The sequence below is a fragment of the Triticum aestivum genome, chromosome 5A (genome assembly GCF_018294505.1).
Source record: "Triticum aestivum cultivar Chinese Spring chromosome 5A, IWGSC CS RefSeq v2.1, whole genome shotgun sequence".
Classification (NCBI taxonomy): Eukaryota; Viridiplantae; Streptophyta; class Magnoliopsida; order Poales; family Poaceae; genus Triticum; species Triticum aestivum.
In genome coordinates this window covers 291,682,816-291,701,463 of record NC_057806.1, presented here as the reverse complement: position 1 = coordinate 291,701,463, position 18,648 = coordinate 291,682,816, and the positions used below count along the sequence as shown (strand labels likewise).

Genomic DNA, 18,648 nt, shown 5'->3' with positions numbered 1-18,648 from the left:
TTGTCCTTCCTCTCCATGCCAATTCCTCGCCTCCTTGCCTTTATCCACAGACGGCTAGTGCCGCTGCTTGATCGGGCTGTTTACCTCCTCTCCATCCCTCTTCTCTCTGCCGCCAGTGCGGGAATCAGCTGAGCCGTCAAAATCTCTGTTCAGATTCCTCTTCGTAGGAATATTTCTAACAAAACCCTCCGACCTCTTGCCTCCATTACTCTCGCTCGAGGGAGCACTGTTGAAACTATGACTGTTTTGGCCCCCTCCCTTCTGCACCCCCTCCCTGAAAGAGGAGGATCGCCCCGGTGACTCACGGAGCCACTCTCCCCATTGCATATCTGACTTTACGGGAGGTACACACCCTTCAGTCCCGTGAACTAGCCTCCCACATTCAAAACAGAAGTGAGGGATTTTTTTCATAAGCAAAGTCGTACCAAGTTCCTTCAGGATCATCTTCTGTCTCCTTCAGATTGAAACCCCTCACGAGAGGCTCATAAATTGACAGCTTTGTGCGAACCCTAAGATGAACTCCTTTAGCTGATCCATCTTTTTCCACATCCACTCTTACTGCTGTACCAAGCCAGTTCCCGAGCGCCTTTCCAAAAGCCTCTGTTCTGTTGTCCAGGGGAAGGTCAGTGACCCTAACCCAGACCTCCACTGTGTCAAACACCATCTCAGACGGCCTAGTATTGCCTTCATAACCTTTCAACACAACTACATTGAAGTCAAACTGCCATGGTCATCCATTAAGGGCATGCTTCCAATCACCCTCGCTCCCAAAGTGCACCACAAACTTGTTCCCCCCAATATCATAGAATTTTGCTTCCTTGTGGAGGCCCAATGCCCTCTGCATAGATTTTTCTAGGGCTTTAAAATTCATCGGCCTGGGCGTGAAAGATTTGCCAATGATCGACCACTTTGTAGCCCTAGGCATCTCCTTCCTAGCTTCTCCAAACACAAAGCCGGAAGCCTCCTTCTCAGTAAGAATTAGCCCTCCCAGCCGATCTGATAGTCCTGCTGCCTCCGCCGACTCCTTCCCATCTACCGGTGATGTCGATGAGGTTCTGCTCTTCTCTGCGGTCGCCATCTTCCCTGCACCATCCTTTAGGCCCGTTGGAGTCGTCCTTGGCGCCGGCGTTTTCATCATCAACGCTCCAGCAGCCCTATTCATCTCCGTCGCACGGGGAGTTGCCCTCGACCGAGGGGTCTCCATCCCTCCCCTGCCGCTTCTTTCCGCCATGGAAGACCACGGGGATTAAGAACCCAATCCGATCAGCCCGATCAGGGAACGCCGTCGTCCCACACAGGCCATCGGAATCCACACCACCACTGGCAAAAAACCCTAACCCTAGCGAGTCGGCGGCGGTCGCCTCACGATCGCCCCCTAATCGCCTCTCCGTGTTTTTTGACAAGGTGGACCCGCTGTGGATGTATCAGCGAATCTGAAGTGGAACCGAGTACCGCCATGAACCCTGACAGTAGCAAAAGGGTCAGATCCTTTTTTTTTTTTACAAATTAGGATCAGATCTCGATTAAGTATGAGAAAAGGGTCAAAACACGAAATTTGTCCACTGTGTTACCATACCCAGCTTCCCTCACCTCTTTTTCATTCCACCGTATGTGGTTGACTTGCATTCTAGTATGGCAGGCACACAGGCAGCATGCATGAAGCATGATCATTGCAACTGCAGTCGGCCAGCCTTTACTTCTTTAGCACAGCAGGATAAGACATCCTTTGCCTTTTTCACCCAGGTACAGGTACCGCTGTAAAAACAGCGGCACCTTTACTGGGCCATCGATCCGATCATCTGGAGTACTAATATGAATATCACATCTAGAAGTACGTGCGATCAGCGAGTTTGGTGGCAAACGCGGGCGCACGAGCGCGCAGGGAAAGGGAAAGCAGTGCGCAGAATTCCCGGGGCAATGATCGATCCCCGCTGCAGCTCTCGCCGTCTTTCGCTCCACCGGTTCGTGTCCCCCGGCTGCCGCCCAAAGCCCAGACCCGATGGTCTATCATGAGCCATGTCTCCTTGCCCCCGGCCTCATCATTCGTAAAAGTACTGCAGCTCCATCCCCAAAACGCACATCAAATTATTAACCATCTTTGCACAAAAAAGCTCCACTACAAGCAGAGCAAAACCCTGACATACTAGCAAACAGCGCTCATAATACAACTCTACTACTGCTACAAGTGCTAACTATGTGTCATACATCTACTCCATGTAAAGTCAAAATACTAGAAAGAAGCAACGATAAATTATTATTGGAACGGCGTGTACGCACGCACGCAGACGCAGCCGCTGCCGGCAACTATTTGACGCGACAGCGCCGCGCCTGGCCGCGCGCGCGCGCCCTGCTCCCAACCAAAGGCCGCCTCGTGCGCGCCATCCAGCGCGGTCCACCACGTGCGCCAGGGTCGGACAAGGGTGGTACGAGCTTCCAGCTTGGGTCCCGTCAGTGACAGCATCTTGTTGGTTGCACGTACGTGCGTGCGTGCGCGGGAGCTTCCTCGTGTCTGATCCGATCTAGTAGTACTCCACGGGCGTGCCGGGGCAGCTGTCGTCCGACATGTCGTCGTCGTCGTCGTTGGGGCTGTTCTTCTTCCCGGGGCCGCCGGAGCCAGCGGCCGTGGCGACCGCGGCGCTGAAAGGCGGGGGCACGTAGGGCGGCGTGGCGCAGCGGAGCAGCGCCCAGTTGACGCCGTTGAAGAATGGGTGGCGCTTGATGGCCGCGGCGCCGACGGTGGCGCCGAGCCTGCGCGCCGGGTCCTTGGCGAGCAGCGCGGTGACGAGGTCCCTGGCGGCGGAGGAGACGGAGGGGTCCTTGGGGAACTCGAGCGCGCGGGCCACGATGTTGGCCAGGGTCATCTCGTTGTCGTACCCCTTGAAGGGAGTCACCCCGTAGAGGAGCTCGAAGATGAAGATGCCCAGCGTCCACCAGTCCACCGAGCTGCCGTGGCCCTCGCCCGACACGATCTCCGGGGCCAGGTACTCGTGCGTGCCCACGAACGACATGGACCGGAGCTCCACCGGCTCCGCCACGAACTCCAGGTCCAGCACGCCGGTGGGGAGGCTGCCGTCGCTGCTGCCGTTCAGGCCCCCGCCACCGCCGCCCGAGGCCTTCTTGCGGCGCCGGCGCCGGCGGCCGCGGCCGGGGAAGAGGCTGAAGCAGGACACCGACGGTACGATGCAGGAAGGGATGATACAGGTGGACGACGCGGAGGGGCGGCCGGTGAGGCCGACGGGGTCGGAGATGACGTGCGCCGGAGTCGGGGCCGTCGGGTCGCACTTGAGGGAGAGGTCGAAGTCGGTGAGCATGATATGGCCGTCGGCGCGGACCAGCACGTTCTCCGGCTTGAGGTCCCGGTACACGATGTCCAGCATGTGAATGTACTCCAGCGCAGCCACCACCTCCGCCACGTAGAACCTGCCGCAGTACACTACATGTCATTCACCATTGCCACTACTAGTACTATAATCTATCAAATGCAACCAAAATTACGAATTAGCAACGAGATTTTACAGCCAGCAGGCTGAAACGATGGACCCGGTGCATGTTTGGTGGAAAAAGAAAACAGTACTACTACAGAAGCAACTAATTGCATAGCACAAAAGCGTACTCTTGACTTTATTCACATGCAACCAAAAGACACATACTCACCTGTATATCTGAACCTAGCTAAGCTAAGCTAGCACGGTGGCTGACACTGTGCGCTCCAGTAGTGCTACTCCTACTAGCAAGCAAAAAAGTCAGAGGCGGAAGAAAGGCAAGAGACAGTACTGGAATTAGCGCATCATTGATGCGGGGGCGTTGCACGTTGGGGTGGAGCCTAGACTAGTTTAATGGCGAGCATCATGTGTGCATGTACTCGATTCATAGTTCCTTCATCGGGTTAAGGCTGGTCATAGTGGGAGTAACATAGATAGTAACATAGATGCCACATAAGCAAAAATGATGATGTGGCAAGTAGTTAATGAGGAGAGAGGCAAATAGAGTAACATAATATGTTACCATCACATAGCGGTTTCCAATGCATAATGAGTCTACAAAGTAATAAATGAAGACAACTATGTTACCACACCTATGACACTACCCACTATGAAGGTAGTAACATAGACTAGTAACATATGTATGTTACTAGTCTAAGTTACTCCCCACTATGACCAGCCTAATTAGCTTAATCCTTACTACGTGATGTCGACCGCATTCATGGGCGGCCATGTCTGTGCTGTGCTGTGCGTGTGTTTCAGAGCTGTGATTCTTGGCAAATCACATGGGGGTTAATAAAAGCTGGCCTCTCTTGGGTCTTGACCAAGCAAGCACAAGCACAAGCACGCACCGGTGTTTTATGAGGGTGAGAGTATATTTTAAAAGCCATGTTCCGCGACCGGTTCCGGCGCCGTAGCACGGGGCGGAGGGACGGTGGGCGGCTCGTGTGCACCACCGGCAATGCCTACGGCGACCGGCCTTGCCATAAAGCCACACGACACGTTGATGGTAGTAGTAAGACTGTTGCAGGTACCACCCAAATTCACGACGCCCTTGCATACAAACTACTCCTACCTACTACTGCCTACCGCTGGCTGCTGCTAGTGCTCGTACTGCAACAACTAGTGCTGCCCCGTGAAACGAGGCTTCATTTCTGCTGGAGTGCACGTCATTCGCAAGGCTGTATATAGTATGTATGTGTGTGTGGGTGGGAGTACGTTGTACGACGTGGGCTTTTTAACGGAGTGCGTGCATACAATGGCGCCCGCCGAAAGCATATTTTACTGTTGCTATATTTTTGGCCGCCGCTCGTTCATGAACTCATGCTGCACTCTCCTATTTTTTTTCCTTTTGTTTCTACACAAAGTTTAAGCAAAGACATTATTTTCCCGTGAATTCATATTGTTGTTTCTTATCTTTACTGCACATTTTAAGCCTCCTTTGATTTGGAGGAATTTTGTAGGATTTTCATAGGATAGGATTTCTATAGAAAAAATTCCTTCAAAGCTCTTTGGTTTGTAGGAATGAAATCCTATTTCTATGGAGGAATTCTTCCTATCCTCCACATTTCATAGGAAAATAAACATTAGCTTAGGCTCAATGAAAAAAATCCTATGGTGTGAATCAAAGGGCATCTTCTTTTCTATTCCTATGCATAGAATTTGAGATGCATGTCATCTTATTTCCTATGACTTTTCTATTCCTATGATTTTTCAATCCTATGAACGAAAGGAGGCCTTAGTAAAGGAAAAGCTCGTATTTGTTGCCTTTTTTCTTCTTCTCGCCCATAGCGATGGATGTAGTACATACGGCCGGGAATAATACTACTTTAAGTCTATTCCGGAAGGAAGTAACATCAGCGTTCGTATAGTATATCGTCGGCAGGCACAAAATGATGAGAAAAAGGAGAGAGATGCGGCAAAGGAGGGAAGCATGCAAGCGCATATGCCGAGCCCAGCTTTTCATCACTTCCGCATGGGCAGGCTTGGTTTCAGGGCGGGCGCTGCCGGTCTCCACATGCAAACACTTCCTGACTGACTGACTGACTGACTGGTCACTGCGAGATGATAATGTGGGCGTGCAACTGTGTGGCCGCTGGCTGGGTTCAGAGCCGAGAGCATGATCAGCAACCAAGAAACTGTTGTTGGCGACGCGACAGTGAGAGCAGCTGGACCCAACACCACGCCATGGGAGATATCGATGGGATGGCCCATGAATGCGAAGAAACAGGGCAAGATGTCGTTTGGATGTTTATTTCATTCATTCATGGCTCCGTTTTGCAAAACGGTATCATCCTCATGTGTCGCGGTCGTGTGCTGTTAAGGAAGCTATCTCCATGGTGCCTGCCATCTTGGTTAGGGATCCGTCCAAAGGGGCAGCAGCAATCGATGTCATATTATTATGCCTTGTGTTTTCAGGATGAGGGGCACTGTGGCTAGACAAGCACTGCATATGAATGGACAAATGCGTGCCCAACCGAAGACACATGGGGCCAGCGGAACCATGCGCGGAACTGGGCTTTGCGTCCACTAGATCCTTAAAAATGGAGTGCTCTAATTAAACTATGCCAAAAGTGGGGGGAGAAACGGCAAAGTGAAACAGACGAAGCCGACTAGAACGCGCAGGAAACCGGCCACATTCTTCTCCGGAACCGGAAAGGCTATGTGATCACTAGTAGCTACTTCACCGTCGGTTTTAGCCTAACAAAATCTGATCAAACCTTGCAATTGTTGATTCTTTTTTTTTTGCTTCCACAGAGACAGAAACAGAGACTATGAAAAAGTTTGATTTTTCGAGGTAGTATAATTAAGTGCATGAATGCCTATGTAGTTGTGACGAAGGAGGAGGTGGCGTAGTACCTGACGGCGGCCTCGGAGAATCGGCGGTGCGGCTGCCTCTGGCGGAGGACGTGGAGATCGCCGCCGGGGCAGAACTCGGTGAGGAGGCAGGACCAGCGCTCGCCCTCGGCGACCCCGTAGAGGCGCGGGAGGAAGGGGTGGTCGACGGCCTCGAGGATCTCGCGCTCGGTGCGCGCGCGGCCCTCCTTGTTGCGGCCCTGGAGCTCCTTCCGGTCCATCACCTTGGCCGCCACCAGCGCCCCGCCCTTGCCCTTCACCTCGGCCAGGTAGACGCTGCCGATGTCCCCGGCCCCGAGCCTCCGCACGAAGCGGATGTCCGACAGCTGCACCGTGCCGAGGCGCGGGGCGAGGGCGGAGGGGTTGCAGGAGCGCGGCGCGGGGACGCCGGCGATTGGCCCCGAGGAGGAGGAGGTGGAGCAGGAGGCCGTGGCGGTGGAGACGGTGGAGGCGGAGCGGGAGCGCTCGGAGGAGCCGAAGCTGAGGCTCTGCAGCTCGTCCGCCGCCAGCTCCGCGTCGCCGTCCGGAGGCATTGCTGCCTGCTGCGTTGAGGCGGGTCTGCTCCGGGCTGCTGGATGTGGCAAGTGCGGGGACAGGGGAGGAATAGGAGGAGGAGGAGGTGGTGCGGTTGGGTGCCCTGGGTTTTTAATTTGAAGATGAAGAGAGGGGGGAGGTTAGTTGACGGATGGGGATGGGCCGGGCCGGAAAGCCGTGTCCGGCTCCCGCCAGGCTAGCGCGAGATTTTGTGTCTAATCATCTTTGGATCTCCGGGGGACATGCAGGCCCGGTTCTCCGGCTGCTGACATTTTGTTCTTTTATACAAGCACTAGTAGTATATAAGATCCATCCATAGATGGTACTCTAGATTGTTGCATGGGACATTGATTGAGAAAATAATGGGACATTCCAATTGGAGGTCGATTCGATAAGATCGTCGCCGCAGAAGATGGGCATTGTTTTCCTTGCATTACCTGAAGCGCAAAAAAAAAGAGAAAAAAATTGCTTTCGTCGCGTCAGTGGGTTTGACCTGACCTGAATAATCGCTACGCTAGAGCTAGCGGTCTTGATGGCTCGAGGAAGGATGGATGGTTTGCCTTGACGCCGTTGTTGCTTCCTTGATTCCTTCAACTCGAATCAATCAGCGACGGCCGGCCACTGACTGCCCGGGTCCTCTCGTCTCGTGATGCACCGAGACCAAGTACTAGTCTCTCTCGTGTCGTGTCGCATCCCGCATGAAACGCTCGGGCCTAATGGCCTACTGAATTCATTCAGGATTGGACGCACTCGTTTGGATTTGCACGTGCTAGTGGCGCAAACAATCGTATAAGGACATGTATAATAATGCTATCTTAGAAGTGCCACGTAGGATAAATGATGAAATGGAGGAAAAAGAACTCATAAGAAAAGGCTTGTCTTCTTTTATTTAAGATAAGACAAGAGATGATCTTTTAGCATAATTTGTCTCATCATGTTTTAAGGAATTACTATTTATTGAAGATAAGGCTAAGATGTAACCCATTGTAGACATACTTTTTATCATCTTTAAAATACATGCAAGACTTAAGATAAAACTGTTCTATCAACCATTGTACATGACCTGAGAGCCGCGCTGGCTACCACAGTCGGCTAGGTGATTGACTGACAGAGGGGAGCCAAACCCATTTTTGAAACGGATGGGCGGGTCTACGACGCGGACGCGAGGTGATCCGTCCCACTGCAAGCAACCGGGACAGGCGAATGGACCCAGCGATGGGATATGGGTGGCCCAAACGCGAGCGACCAAGCGTACCGATGGGTCTGTGTGCGTGTTTACAGCAATTCCAGCGCTATACGCCAAAATACACAAACCAAATGTTGGACGTGTCATTCTCAAAAAAAAAAAAAAATTGACGGACGTGTCCGCAAACTGCTTTAAAAGAGCCGATCATTCAATACGGTGCACCAAATAAACGTGGACATATAGTATTTTCATTAATATCATCAAGATTATTTTTTACATAACAAAAAAGATAAACTCAACCCTAGTCTGCTCTTTGTAAGATATTGGGTACGTCCATGACCCACAGCCTACCCCTCGTCGGAATCTGCCCACCGACCATCGACGTCGCCGGTGGAAGTGAGATCGATGATCGAATTGGACGGTCCGACATCGTAGTCGTTACGCCACGATAAGGAGATGCAAGCGTTGGCGACGTTCCAGTCAGCCACCACATGCGGTGCCTTGGTGCCTACCTCCGCCGCAATCTCATCGACAAGCGGTCACGCTCCACCTCGTTGACGCGGAGCTGCCACCACTCGTGGTGGATGGTACAGGCGATGCGCACGGACTCGTACAAGCAATGGTGGTGGAGTTATTAAACGGAAGATGAATGTGTTTGCCGACACGACAAGCATGACAAGTGTGATCCTCTATCATATTACAACTGAAACTAAAACTCCTAAGAATATGACGAAGGGTGACGGGGTTGGGATAACCCAGACTAGCGTGCCAGGGATCAACGCCAGTAGAGAGGGCGACCGGTGCGGTGGTCGTGGAGGAAGGCGAATGCACCAGATAGAGCTCGTCGGGGCTGTCACATCGCTGAAGTACCATCCTGGTTCGAGCGTCCTTGACACAAAAACCAAGCTCGTCAAATTCAACAGTAACAAGATTTTCACGAATGAAACAACAGACGGAAATAAGATTCTTAATAAGATGAGGTGACACAAGTATGTTAGACAAAGATAAATGCATGGAATTAGAAGGAAAAGAAGTGTGCCCGGCGTGTAATAGGGAGGGTGGAACCATCACTGACACTGATGCGGCGGTCGGTGGTGACGGGAGTGAAGGAGGCAAGATTACCAGGATGAGCAAACATGTGAGCCGTAGCCCCGGCGTCCATGTAGCAATCACCGCCTCCGGCGTAGTTGTTCGGCGTAGGGGCGGTGTGCAGTGCGGCAAGAAGCGCCGGATCCCAAGGCGCCAATGGCAGCGCCGGCGAAGGTGACGGCGGCGCCATCGAGAAGCCGTAGCCGCCACTCAGTTGCGGCGGTGGGTACCCTCCATAGGGCCGCGGAGCCGCGTAGTATGCCTGATGCGCCGGCGAACGCAGCACGGGAAGAGTCGGTGCAGGGGACCGTGGGACCGGCATGGTGTACGCATGAACGACACCGGTCCACGGGTTGTACCTGCCGGCCCACGGAGGAGGCACCTGGAGCTGCTACTACTGGCGAGGAGGGCATGCAGCTGCTGCTGGCCGCCACACCGGCCGTCGCGCCTACCTCCGCGGTGCCGCCCGCCTCGGGCGGCATGGGAGGAGCGAGGGCCCCGTACGGGGGCAGCGGCAAGGGTAGCGGCGGCGGTTGCTGCGATGGCTGCGGGTAGGGCGTCGGGTGACGTTGCTGTTGGGGCGCAGCCGGGCGGCGGGTGGCGGCGGCAAGGGCGGTGTGGATGGCCCGCACCTTCACCTGCTTCATCCGCCGCTCCTCCAGCCGGAGGTAAGCAACGAACTTGGCGAAGGAGGGCTTGGGGATGAGGGTGAGGTTCGCCGCGGCGTTGCCGAAGTCCTCGTTGAGGCCGGCGGTGAGCGTGCTGAGAAGGAGATCATCGTCAACCTTCGCACCACTATTCAAGATATCTTCCGATATGCCAATAAATCAGCCGATTTATCGCTTACCACTGTCAGACCGATAAGATAAATCGGCCGATAAATCAGCCGATATGGCAATAAATTGGCCGATATGCCGATAAAATGGCCGATTTACCCCTTATCCTGGGTCGGCCGATAAGTTCCTGATAAGCGATGTCCCCAACATTGCTTCGCGCCAATATCGCGGAGCTTGTCAGCGAGAGTCTTGAGGCAGCGACAATAGTCGTCGATGGAGGAGTTGTCCTGGTGGCATCCAGAAAACTCTTGCTGCAAAAAAACACGACGTTGAAGGCGATTGTCGGTGAAGAGCCTGTTCAGCTTGGTCCACACGACGTGAGCATCATCGCCGTCTTGCACGACCGTGTGAAACAGGTCCGGCGAGATGGTGAAGAAGAACCACCAGATGAGCGTGGCGTCGATGGTGGACCAGTCATGGAAGTCGGGGACGAGGCTGGAGTCGACAGAGCCTTCCACATGGTCGACGACGTGGTACTCCTGGAACACGAGGGAGAAGTACGTCTTCCACGTGTAGTAGGAGGAGTCCGTTTGGGAGAGACGAACGGGAATCCGCTCGTAGATCTTGAGGTTGTGGATGTCGTTGACGTCGGGAGGGTTGGCATCGGCTAACGGGTTGGAGTTGATGGTGGAGCAGGACGAGGTGATGGACGACATGGCGGTGAGGTGGTGGTGCGGCTCAGGCTAGGGTTAGGGTTTGTGGCGGTGGCGTCTAGGGAGAGGTGCGGCGGCAGTGTGGGGTGGAGATGCAGCAGCGGCTAAGGAAAGTGGCGGCGGCGACACGAGGGTTTGGTGGCCGCGGGGTGGCACGCGACGGCAGAGGGCGGTGGCGGTGAGGGCAGCGATAGGGAAAGCGCGGCGGCGAGGGAGGAGGTAGCGGCGACAACAGCGCGGAGAAGGTGCCTGGCTATGGCAGCTAGGGCGGCGGTGGCGCGAAGGAGGCGCACGACGACGGCGGGTAGGGCGGTGGAGGCGGCAGCGCGGAGGAGGCGTGCGGCGGCGGAGCAGAAGCGAGGTCCTAAACCTAAAAAACTGATACCATGTATGTTATGAGAATTGCACAATGTATTACTCAGATGCAAATTGCACATATATATGATATACAACGGTGGACCACGACCTCAAGTATATAAGGAAACTAGAAGGTGTGCCCAATACATAATATGTGATATGTCTCCAACGTATCTATTGAAGGAAATATGCCCTAGAGTCAATAATAAAGTTGTTATTTATATTTTCTTATATCATGATAAATGTTTATTATTCATGCTAGAATTGTATTAACCAGAAACTTAGTACATGTGTGAATACATAGACAAACAAAGCGTCACTAGTATGCCTCTACTTGACTAGCTCGTTGAATCAAAGATGGTTAAGTTTCCTAACCATAGACATGAGTTGTCATTTGATTAACGGGATCACATCATTAGAGAATGATGTGATTGTTTTGACCCATTCCATTAGCTTAGCATTTGATCGTTTAGTATATTGCTATTGCTTTCTTCATGACTTATACATGTTCCTATGACTATGAGATTATGCAACTCCCGAATACCGGAGGAACACTTTGTGTGCTACCAAATGGCACAACGTAACTGGGTGATTATAAAGGTGCTCTACAGGTGTCTCCGATGGTACTTGTTGACTTGGCATAGATCGAGATTAGGATTTGTCACTCCGATTGTCGGAGAGGTATCTCTAGGCCATCTCGGTAATGCACATCACTATAAGCCTTGCAAGCAATGCAACTAATGAGTTAGTTGCGGGATGATGTATTACGGAACGAGTAAAGAGACTTGCCGGTAACGAGATTGAACTAGGTATTGAGATACCGACAATCGAATCTCAGGCAAGTAACATACCGATGACAAAGGGAACAAGGTATGTTATGCGGTTTGACCGATAAAGATCTTCATAGAATATATAGGAACCAATATGAGCATCCAAGTTCCGCTATTGGTTATTGACCGGAGATGAGTCTCGGTCATGTCTACATAGTTCTCGAACCCGTAGGGTCCGCACGCTTAACGTTCGGTGACAATCGGTATTATGAGTTTATGTGTTTTGATGTACCGAAGGTGGTTCGGAGTCCCGGATGTGATCACGGACATGACGAGGAGTCTCGAAATGGTCGAGACATAAATATTGATATATTGGACGGCTATATTCGGACACCTGAAGGGTTTTGGGTGATCTCGGAGAAAACTGGACTGCCAAAGGGGTTACCGGAACCCACGGGGGCTAATGGGCCTTGATGGGCCCTAGTGGAGAGAGATAGAGGGGCCGGCCAGGGCAGGCCGCGCCCCCTCCCCTTGAGTCCAAATAGGACAAGGAAGGGGGGCGCCCCTCTTGCCTTTCCCCTCTCCCACTCCTTCCTTCCCCCTCCTAGTGGGACTAGGAAAGGGGAGTCCTATTCCCGCTAGGAGGACTCCTCCTCCTCTTGGCATGCCCTCCTAGGGCCGGCCGGCCTCCCTCCTTGCTCCTTTATATATGGGGGCAAGGGCACCCCGTGGACACATAAGTTGATCATTGATCTTTTAGCTGTGTGCGGTGCCCCCCTCCACCATAATCCACCTCGGTTATATCGTAGCGGTGCTTAGGCGAAGCCCTGTGTCGGTAGCTTCATCAACACCATCATCACGCCGTCGCGCTGACGGAACTCTCCATCGAAGCTCTACTGGATCGTGAGTTCGTGGGACGTCACCAGCTGAACGTGTGCAGATCGCGGAGGTGCCGTACGTTCGGTACTAGGATCGGTCGATCGTGAAGACGTATGACTACATCAACCGTGTTGTCATAACGCTTCCACTTACGGTCTACGAGGGTACGTGGAAGAAACTCTCCCCTCTCGTTGTTATGCATCACCATGATCTTGCGCGTGCGTAGGATTTTTTTTAAATTACTACGTTCCCCAACATCTATAATTTTTGATTGTTCCATGCTATTATATTATCTATTTTGGATATTTTATATGCATTAATATGCTAGTTTATACTCCCTCTGTTTCTTAATACAGGGTGTATATTTTTGGCACGAAAATTAAAAAATGCATGTGAAGGAAAATTTTCACAACTTTTGGGCGAGATTATACCTGACTAATTAATATGAGAAAATAGAGAAGCTTTCCTAATATAAGAAAATGTAATCAAATCCCTAAAAACATTATCCAGACGAGTGGTGCATCGCAATACACCTTATATTTCACATTTTTCTGAAAAATCTATAAACCTTATATCAAGGAACGGAGGGAGTAATATTCTTTGGACTAACCTATTAACCTAGAGCCCAGTGTCAGTTTCTGTTTTTTCCTTATTTTAGAGTTTCGTAGAAAAGGAATACCAAATAGAGTCCAAATGGAATAAAATTTTCACGATAATATTTCTTAGACCAGAAGACATCCATAAGACATGGAGTGCAAGTTAGAGAAGCCACGAGGTGGCCATAAGGACGGAGGGCACACCCAGGGGGGTAGTGCGCGCCCCCACCCTTGTGGGCCCCTCGTGACTCCACCGACCTAGTTTCTGCGCCTATATATTCTCATATATGCCCAAAGCAATAGATGGAGTGATACGTCCATTTTACATCATGTTTACTATTGTTATTTATAATTTTTTATGTATAATAATGCTTTTTGGAGTAATTCTAATGCATTTTCTCTCATAATATGCAAGGTACACACAAAGAGAGAGAATTCCGGCAGCTGGAAATCTAGACCTGGAAAAGCTACGTCAAGCCACCTATTCTGCACAACTCCAAACAAGATGAAACTTCACGAGGATTTTTTATGGAATAAATAATAAATAGTGGAGCAAATAACCACTGGAGGGGCCACCTGGTGAGCACAAGACACCAGGGCGCGCCTGGCCCCCTAGGCGCGCCCTAGTGGGTTGTGCTCAGCCCGGGCCACCTCCGGTGCCCATCTTTTGGTATATAAGTCATTTTGACCTAGAAAAATAAGGAGAGGACTTTCGGGACGGAGAGCCGTCATCTCGAAGAAGAACTTGGGCAGGAGCACTTTTGCCCTCTGGCGGAGCGATTCCGCCGGGGAAACTTCCCTCCCGGAGGGGAAATCATCGTCATCATCATCACCAACAACTCTCCCATCTTGGGGATGGAAATCTCCATCAACATATTCAACATCACCATCTCCTCTCAAACCCTAGTCCATCTCTTGTGTTCAATCTTGTTACCGGAGCTATAGATTGGCACTTGTGGGTGACTAGTAGTGTTGATTACATCTTATAGTTGATTACTATATGGTTTATTTGGTGGAAGATTATATGTTAAGATCCAATATACTATTTAATACCCTTATGATCTTGAGCATGATTATCATTTGTGAGTAGTTACTTTTATTCTTGAGGTCACGGGAGAAATCATTTGCAAGTAATCATGTGAACTTGAAATGTGTTCGATATTTTGATAGTATGTATATTGTGATTCCCTTAGTGGTGTCATGTGAACGTCGACTACATGACACTTCACCATATTTGGGCCTAAGGGAATGCATTGTGAAGTAGTTATTAGATAATGGGTTGCGAGAGTGACAGAAGCTTAAACCCTAGTTTATGCGCTATTCCGTAAGGGACCGATTGGATCCAAAAGTTTAATGCTATGGTTAGAATTTATTCTTAATACTTTTCTCGTAGTTGTGGAAGCTTGCGAGGGGGTTAATCATAAGTAGGAGGTTTGTTCAAGTATGAACAGCACCTAAGCACCGGTCCACCCACATAACAAATTACCAAAGTAGCGAACACGAATCAAACCAACATGATGAAAGTGACTAGATAAATTCCCGTGTACCCTCAAGAACGCTTTGCTTATTATAAGAGACCGTTTTGGCTTGTCCTTTGCCTGAAAAGGATTGGGCTATCTTGCTGCACTTCTGTTACTATTATCGTTACTTGCTCGTTACAAATTATCTTGCTATGAGACTACTCTGTTACTTACAATTTTAGCACTTGCAGACATTACCTTGCTGAAAACCACTTGTCATTTCCTTCTGCTCCTCGTTGGGTTCGACACTCTTACTTATCAAAAAGGCTAAAAATGATCCCATGTACTTGTGGGTCATCAAGGCTATTTTCTGGCGCCGTTGCCGGGGAGTGAAGCGCTCTTGGTAAGGAAAAATTATTACTACGTGCTGAAATTTATTGTCACTTGTCACTATGGAAAACAATCCTTTGAGGGGTTTGCTCGGGGTATCTTCACCTCGACCGGAACCAAAATTAGCTACCCCTCAACCTAATGCACTTACTGAAATTATTGAATATGAAATTCCTTCGGGTATGATAGAACAACTGCTAGCTAATCCTTATGCAGGAGATGGAACCGAACATCCTGATATGCACTTGATATATGTGGAAGAAATTTTTGGATTGTTTAAACTTGCAGGTTTACCAGGAGATGAAGTTAAGAATATGGTTTTCCCTTTATCTTTGAAGGGAAGAAGCATTGGCATGGTATAGGCTATGCGATGATATTAGATCTTGGAATCGAAATCGATTGACATTGGGGTTTCATCAAAAAAATTATCCTATGCATCTAGTTCATCGTGATCGGAATTATATATATATATATATAATTTTTGGCCTCGTGAAGGATAAAGTATCGCTCTAGCTTGGGGGAGGCTTAACTCATTGTTATATTGATGCCCCAATCATGAGCTCTCAAGAGAAATTATTATCCAGAATTTTTATGCTCAGCTTTCTCATAGTGATCGATCCATGCTTGATACTTCTTGTGTTGGTTCTTTTATGAAGAAGACTATTGAATTTCGGTGGGATCTTTTGGAAAGAATTGAATGCAACTTTGAAGATTGAGAACTCGATGAAGGTAAAGAGTCAGGTATTAAGATTAAGTTTGATTGTGTTAAATATTTTATGTATACCGATGCTTTTCAAAAGTTTAGCACTAAATATGGACTTGACTTTGAGATAGTAGCCTCCTTTTGTGAATCATTTGCTACTCATGTTGATCTCCCTAAGGAGAAGTGGTTTAAATATCACCCACCTATTAAAGAAGAAATTAAAGAACCGGTACTAGCTAAAGAGGAAACCATAATTTATAATGTTGATCCAGTTGTTCCTACTACTTATATTGAGAAACCACCTTTCCCTGTTAGGATCAAGGAACATGCTAAAGTTTCGATTGTGGTTAACAAAAGTTATATTAGAACACCTAAACCTGATGAACAAATCAAAGTATAACCTAGTGTTGCTATGGTTAAGGATCTATTGGAAGAAAATATAGATGGGCATGTTATTTACTTCTATGAAGAAGCTGCTAGAATTGCCAAACCCGATAAAAAAGATAAACATAGACCTGTTGTTGGCATGCCCGTTGTCTCAGTTAAAATAGGAGATCACTGTTATCATGGTTTATGCGACATAAGTGCTAGCGTGAGTGCTATTCCCTTTACCTTATATCAAGAAATTATGAATGACATACCACCCGCAGAGATAGAAGACATAGATGTTACTATGAAACTTGCTAGTAGAGATACTATATCACCAATTGGGATCGTTAGAGATGTTGAAGTCTTGTGTGGGAAAATAAAATACCCTACTGATTTTCTTGTTCTTGGTTCCTCACAAGATGATTTTTGTCCCATTATTTTTAGTAGACCTTTCTTGAACACCGTTAATGCTAAAATAGATTGTTAGAAGCAAAATGTCGGTGTTAGTTTTGATGATGAGTCTCATGAGTTTAATTTTTACAAGTTTAGTAGAACACCTCTTAAAAAGAATTGCCTAGTATGGATGAAATAATTGGTCTTGCTTTGTGCCCCCTGATCCTCTAGAACAATATCTGCTAGACCATGAAAATGATTACATATGCATGAAAGGAATGAAATAGATAATATTTTCTTTGAACAACGTCCTCTGCTTAAACACAATTTGCCTATTGAAACTCTAGGAGGTCCTCCTCCACCTAAAGGTGATCATGTATTTGAATTAAAACAATTTCCAAACACTTTGAAATATGCTTATCTTGATGAGAAGAAGATATATCTGTTATTATTAGTGCTAACCTTTCAGAACATGAAGAAGAAAGATTATTGAAAGTTCTAAGGAAGCACCGAGCTGCTATTGGATATACTCTTGATGATTTAAAGGGCATTAGTCCCACTCTATGTCAGAAGAAGATTAATATGGAACCTGATGCTAAACCCGTTGTTGATCACCAAGGTAGGTTAAATCCAAAGATGAAGGAAGTGGTAAGAACAGAAATATTAAAACTTCTGGAAGCAGGTATAATCTATCCTATAGCTGATAGTAGATGGGTAAGTCATGTTCATTGTGTCCCTAAGAAAGGAGGTATTACTATTGTTCCTAATGATAAGAATGAACTTATTCCACAAAGAATTGTTACAGGCTATAGAATGGTAATTGATTCTAGAAAATTGAACAAAGCAACTAGAAAAGATCATTACCCTCTGCCTTTTATTGATCAAATGCTGGAAAGATTATCTAAGCACACACATTTTTGCTTCCTTGATGGATATTCTGGTTTTTCACAAATACATGTTTCTCAACCTAATCAAGAAAAGACCACATTTACTTGTCCCTTTGGAACTTATGCTTATAGACATATGCCTTTCGGTTTATGCAATGCACCTGCTACCTTTCAAAGATGTCTGACTGCTATATTCTCTGGCTTTTGTGAAAAGATTGTTGAGGTTTTCATTGATGACTTTTCTATTTATGGGAAGTCTTTTGATGATTGCTTAAGCAATCCGGATCAAGTTTTGCAGAGATGCGAGCAAACAAATCTTGTCTTGAATTGGGAGAAGTGCCACTTTATGGTTAATGAAGGTATTGTTTTGGGCCATAAAATTTCTAAAAGAGTTATTGAGGTGGACAAAGTTAAGGTTGATGCAATTGACAAAATTCCATGTCCTTGATAACCCACAAGTATAGGGGATCACAACAGTTTTCGAGGGTAGAGTATTCAACCCAAATTTATAGATTTGACACAAGGGGAGCCAGATTTTTTTTGCAAGTATTAGCAGCTGAGTTGTCAATTCAACCACACCTGGATATTAATTATCTACAGCAACGTGATCAGTAGCAAAGTAGTATGATAGATTTGATAGTAGTAGCAACAACAATAGTAACGGTAACAGTGATAGCAGTAGTTTTGTAGCAAGTGCAACAGTAACGATAGCAGTAGTAACTTAGCAAGAACAATATAGGATAAATTCGTAGGCATCGGATCGGTAATTTGTTGGATGATATTCATCATGTGATATTCATAATCTAGTGCGATACGACACTAGCTCTAGTTCATAAATATAATGTAGGCATGTCATTAGTACATCGACGTGCTATACAAACGATTTTGACCCCTTTCCGCGACAACATTTGGAACCATCGCCAAGTGAGTGTGGGTGATAGGGTGGTCCTTCCTACACGATCCAGAAACCATCGGGGATAGGCCCTCCTGGGACACCAAATGAGCTCGTGTGCATCAGGCGAGGCATCGAAACCCAATCATTTCCGTAGGTATGTTCATCCCACACGGTAATCCAAGAAAAACATTTCCATAGGTATGTACATCCCACACGGTGAATCCTAGAAAAACATTTCCGTAGCTATGTATATCACACATAGTTGTTTGTGTGGAAATGTTTGTGCAAGGTGGCCTAACGCAAACAGTTTGCT

At 48.3% G+C, this 18,648-nt stretch overlaps 1 protein-coding gene across 1 annotated transcript; it reads right to left on the bottom strand.

The window, feature by feature from the left end:
* Positions 1–2,061: 2,061 nt before the first annotated feature.
* On the bottom strand, positions 2,062–6,987 carry LOC123103011 (serine/threonine-protein kinase D6PKL2). Its single transcript, XM_044524496.1, has 2 exons — positions 6,342–6,987; positions 2,062–3,420 (listed from the first exon to the last, which is right to left on the bottom strand). The coding sequence occupies exons 1-2, from the start codon at positions 6,869–6,871 to the stop codon at positions 2,520–2,522; spliced, it is 1,431 nt and encodes a 476-aa protein (XP_044380431.1). The 5' UTR covers positions 6,872–6,987; the 3' UTR covers positions 2,062–2,519.
* Positions 6,988–18,648: the final 11,661 nt, after the last annotated feature.

Excerpts from the sequence above, each read along its gene's own strand:
- LOC123103011 (XM_044524496.1), bottom strand. The coding sequence starts at position 6,871 with ATGCCTCCGGACGGCGACGCGGAGCTGGCGGCGGACGAGCTGCAGAGC. Across the intron at positions 3,421-6,341 it reads TTCTCCGAGGCCGCCGTCAG|GTTCTACGTGGCGGAGGTGG; the intron begins GTACTACGCCAC and ends GTACTGCGGCAG.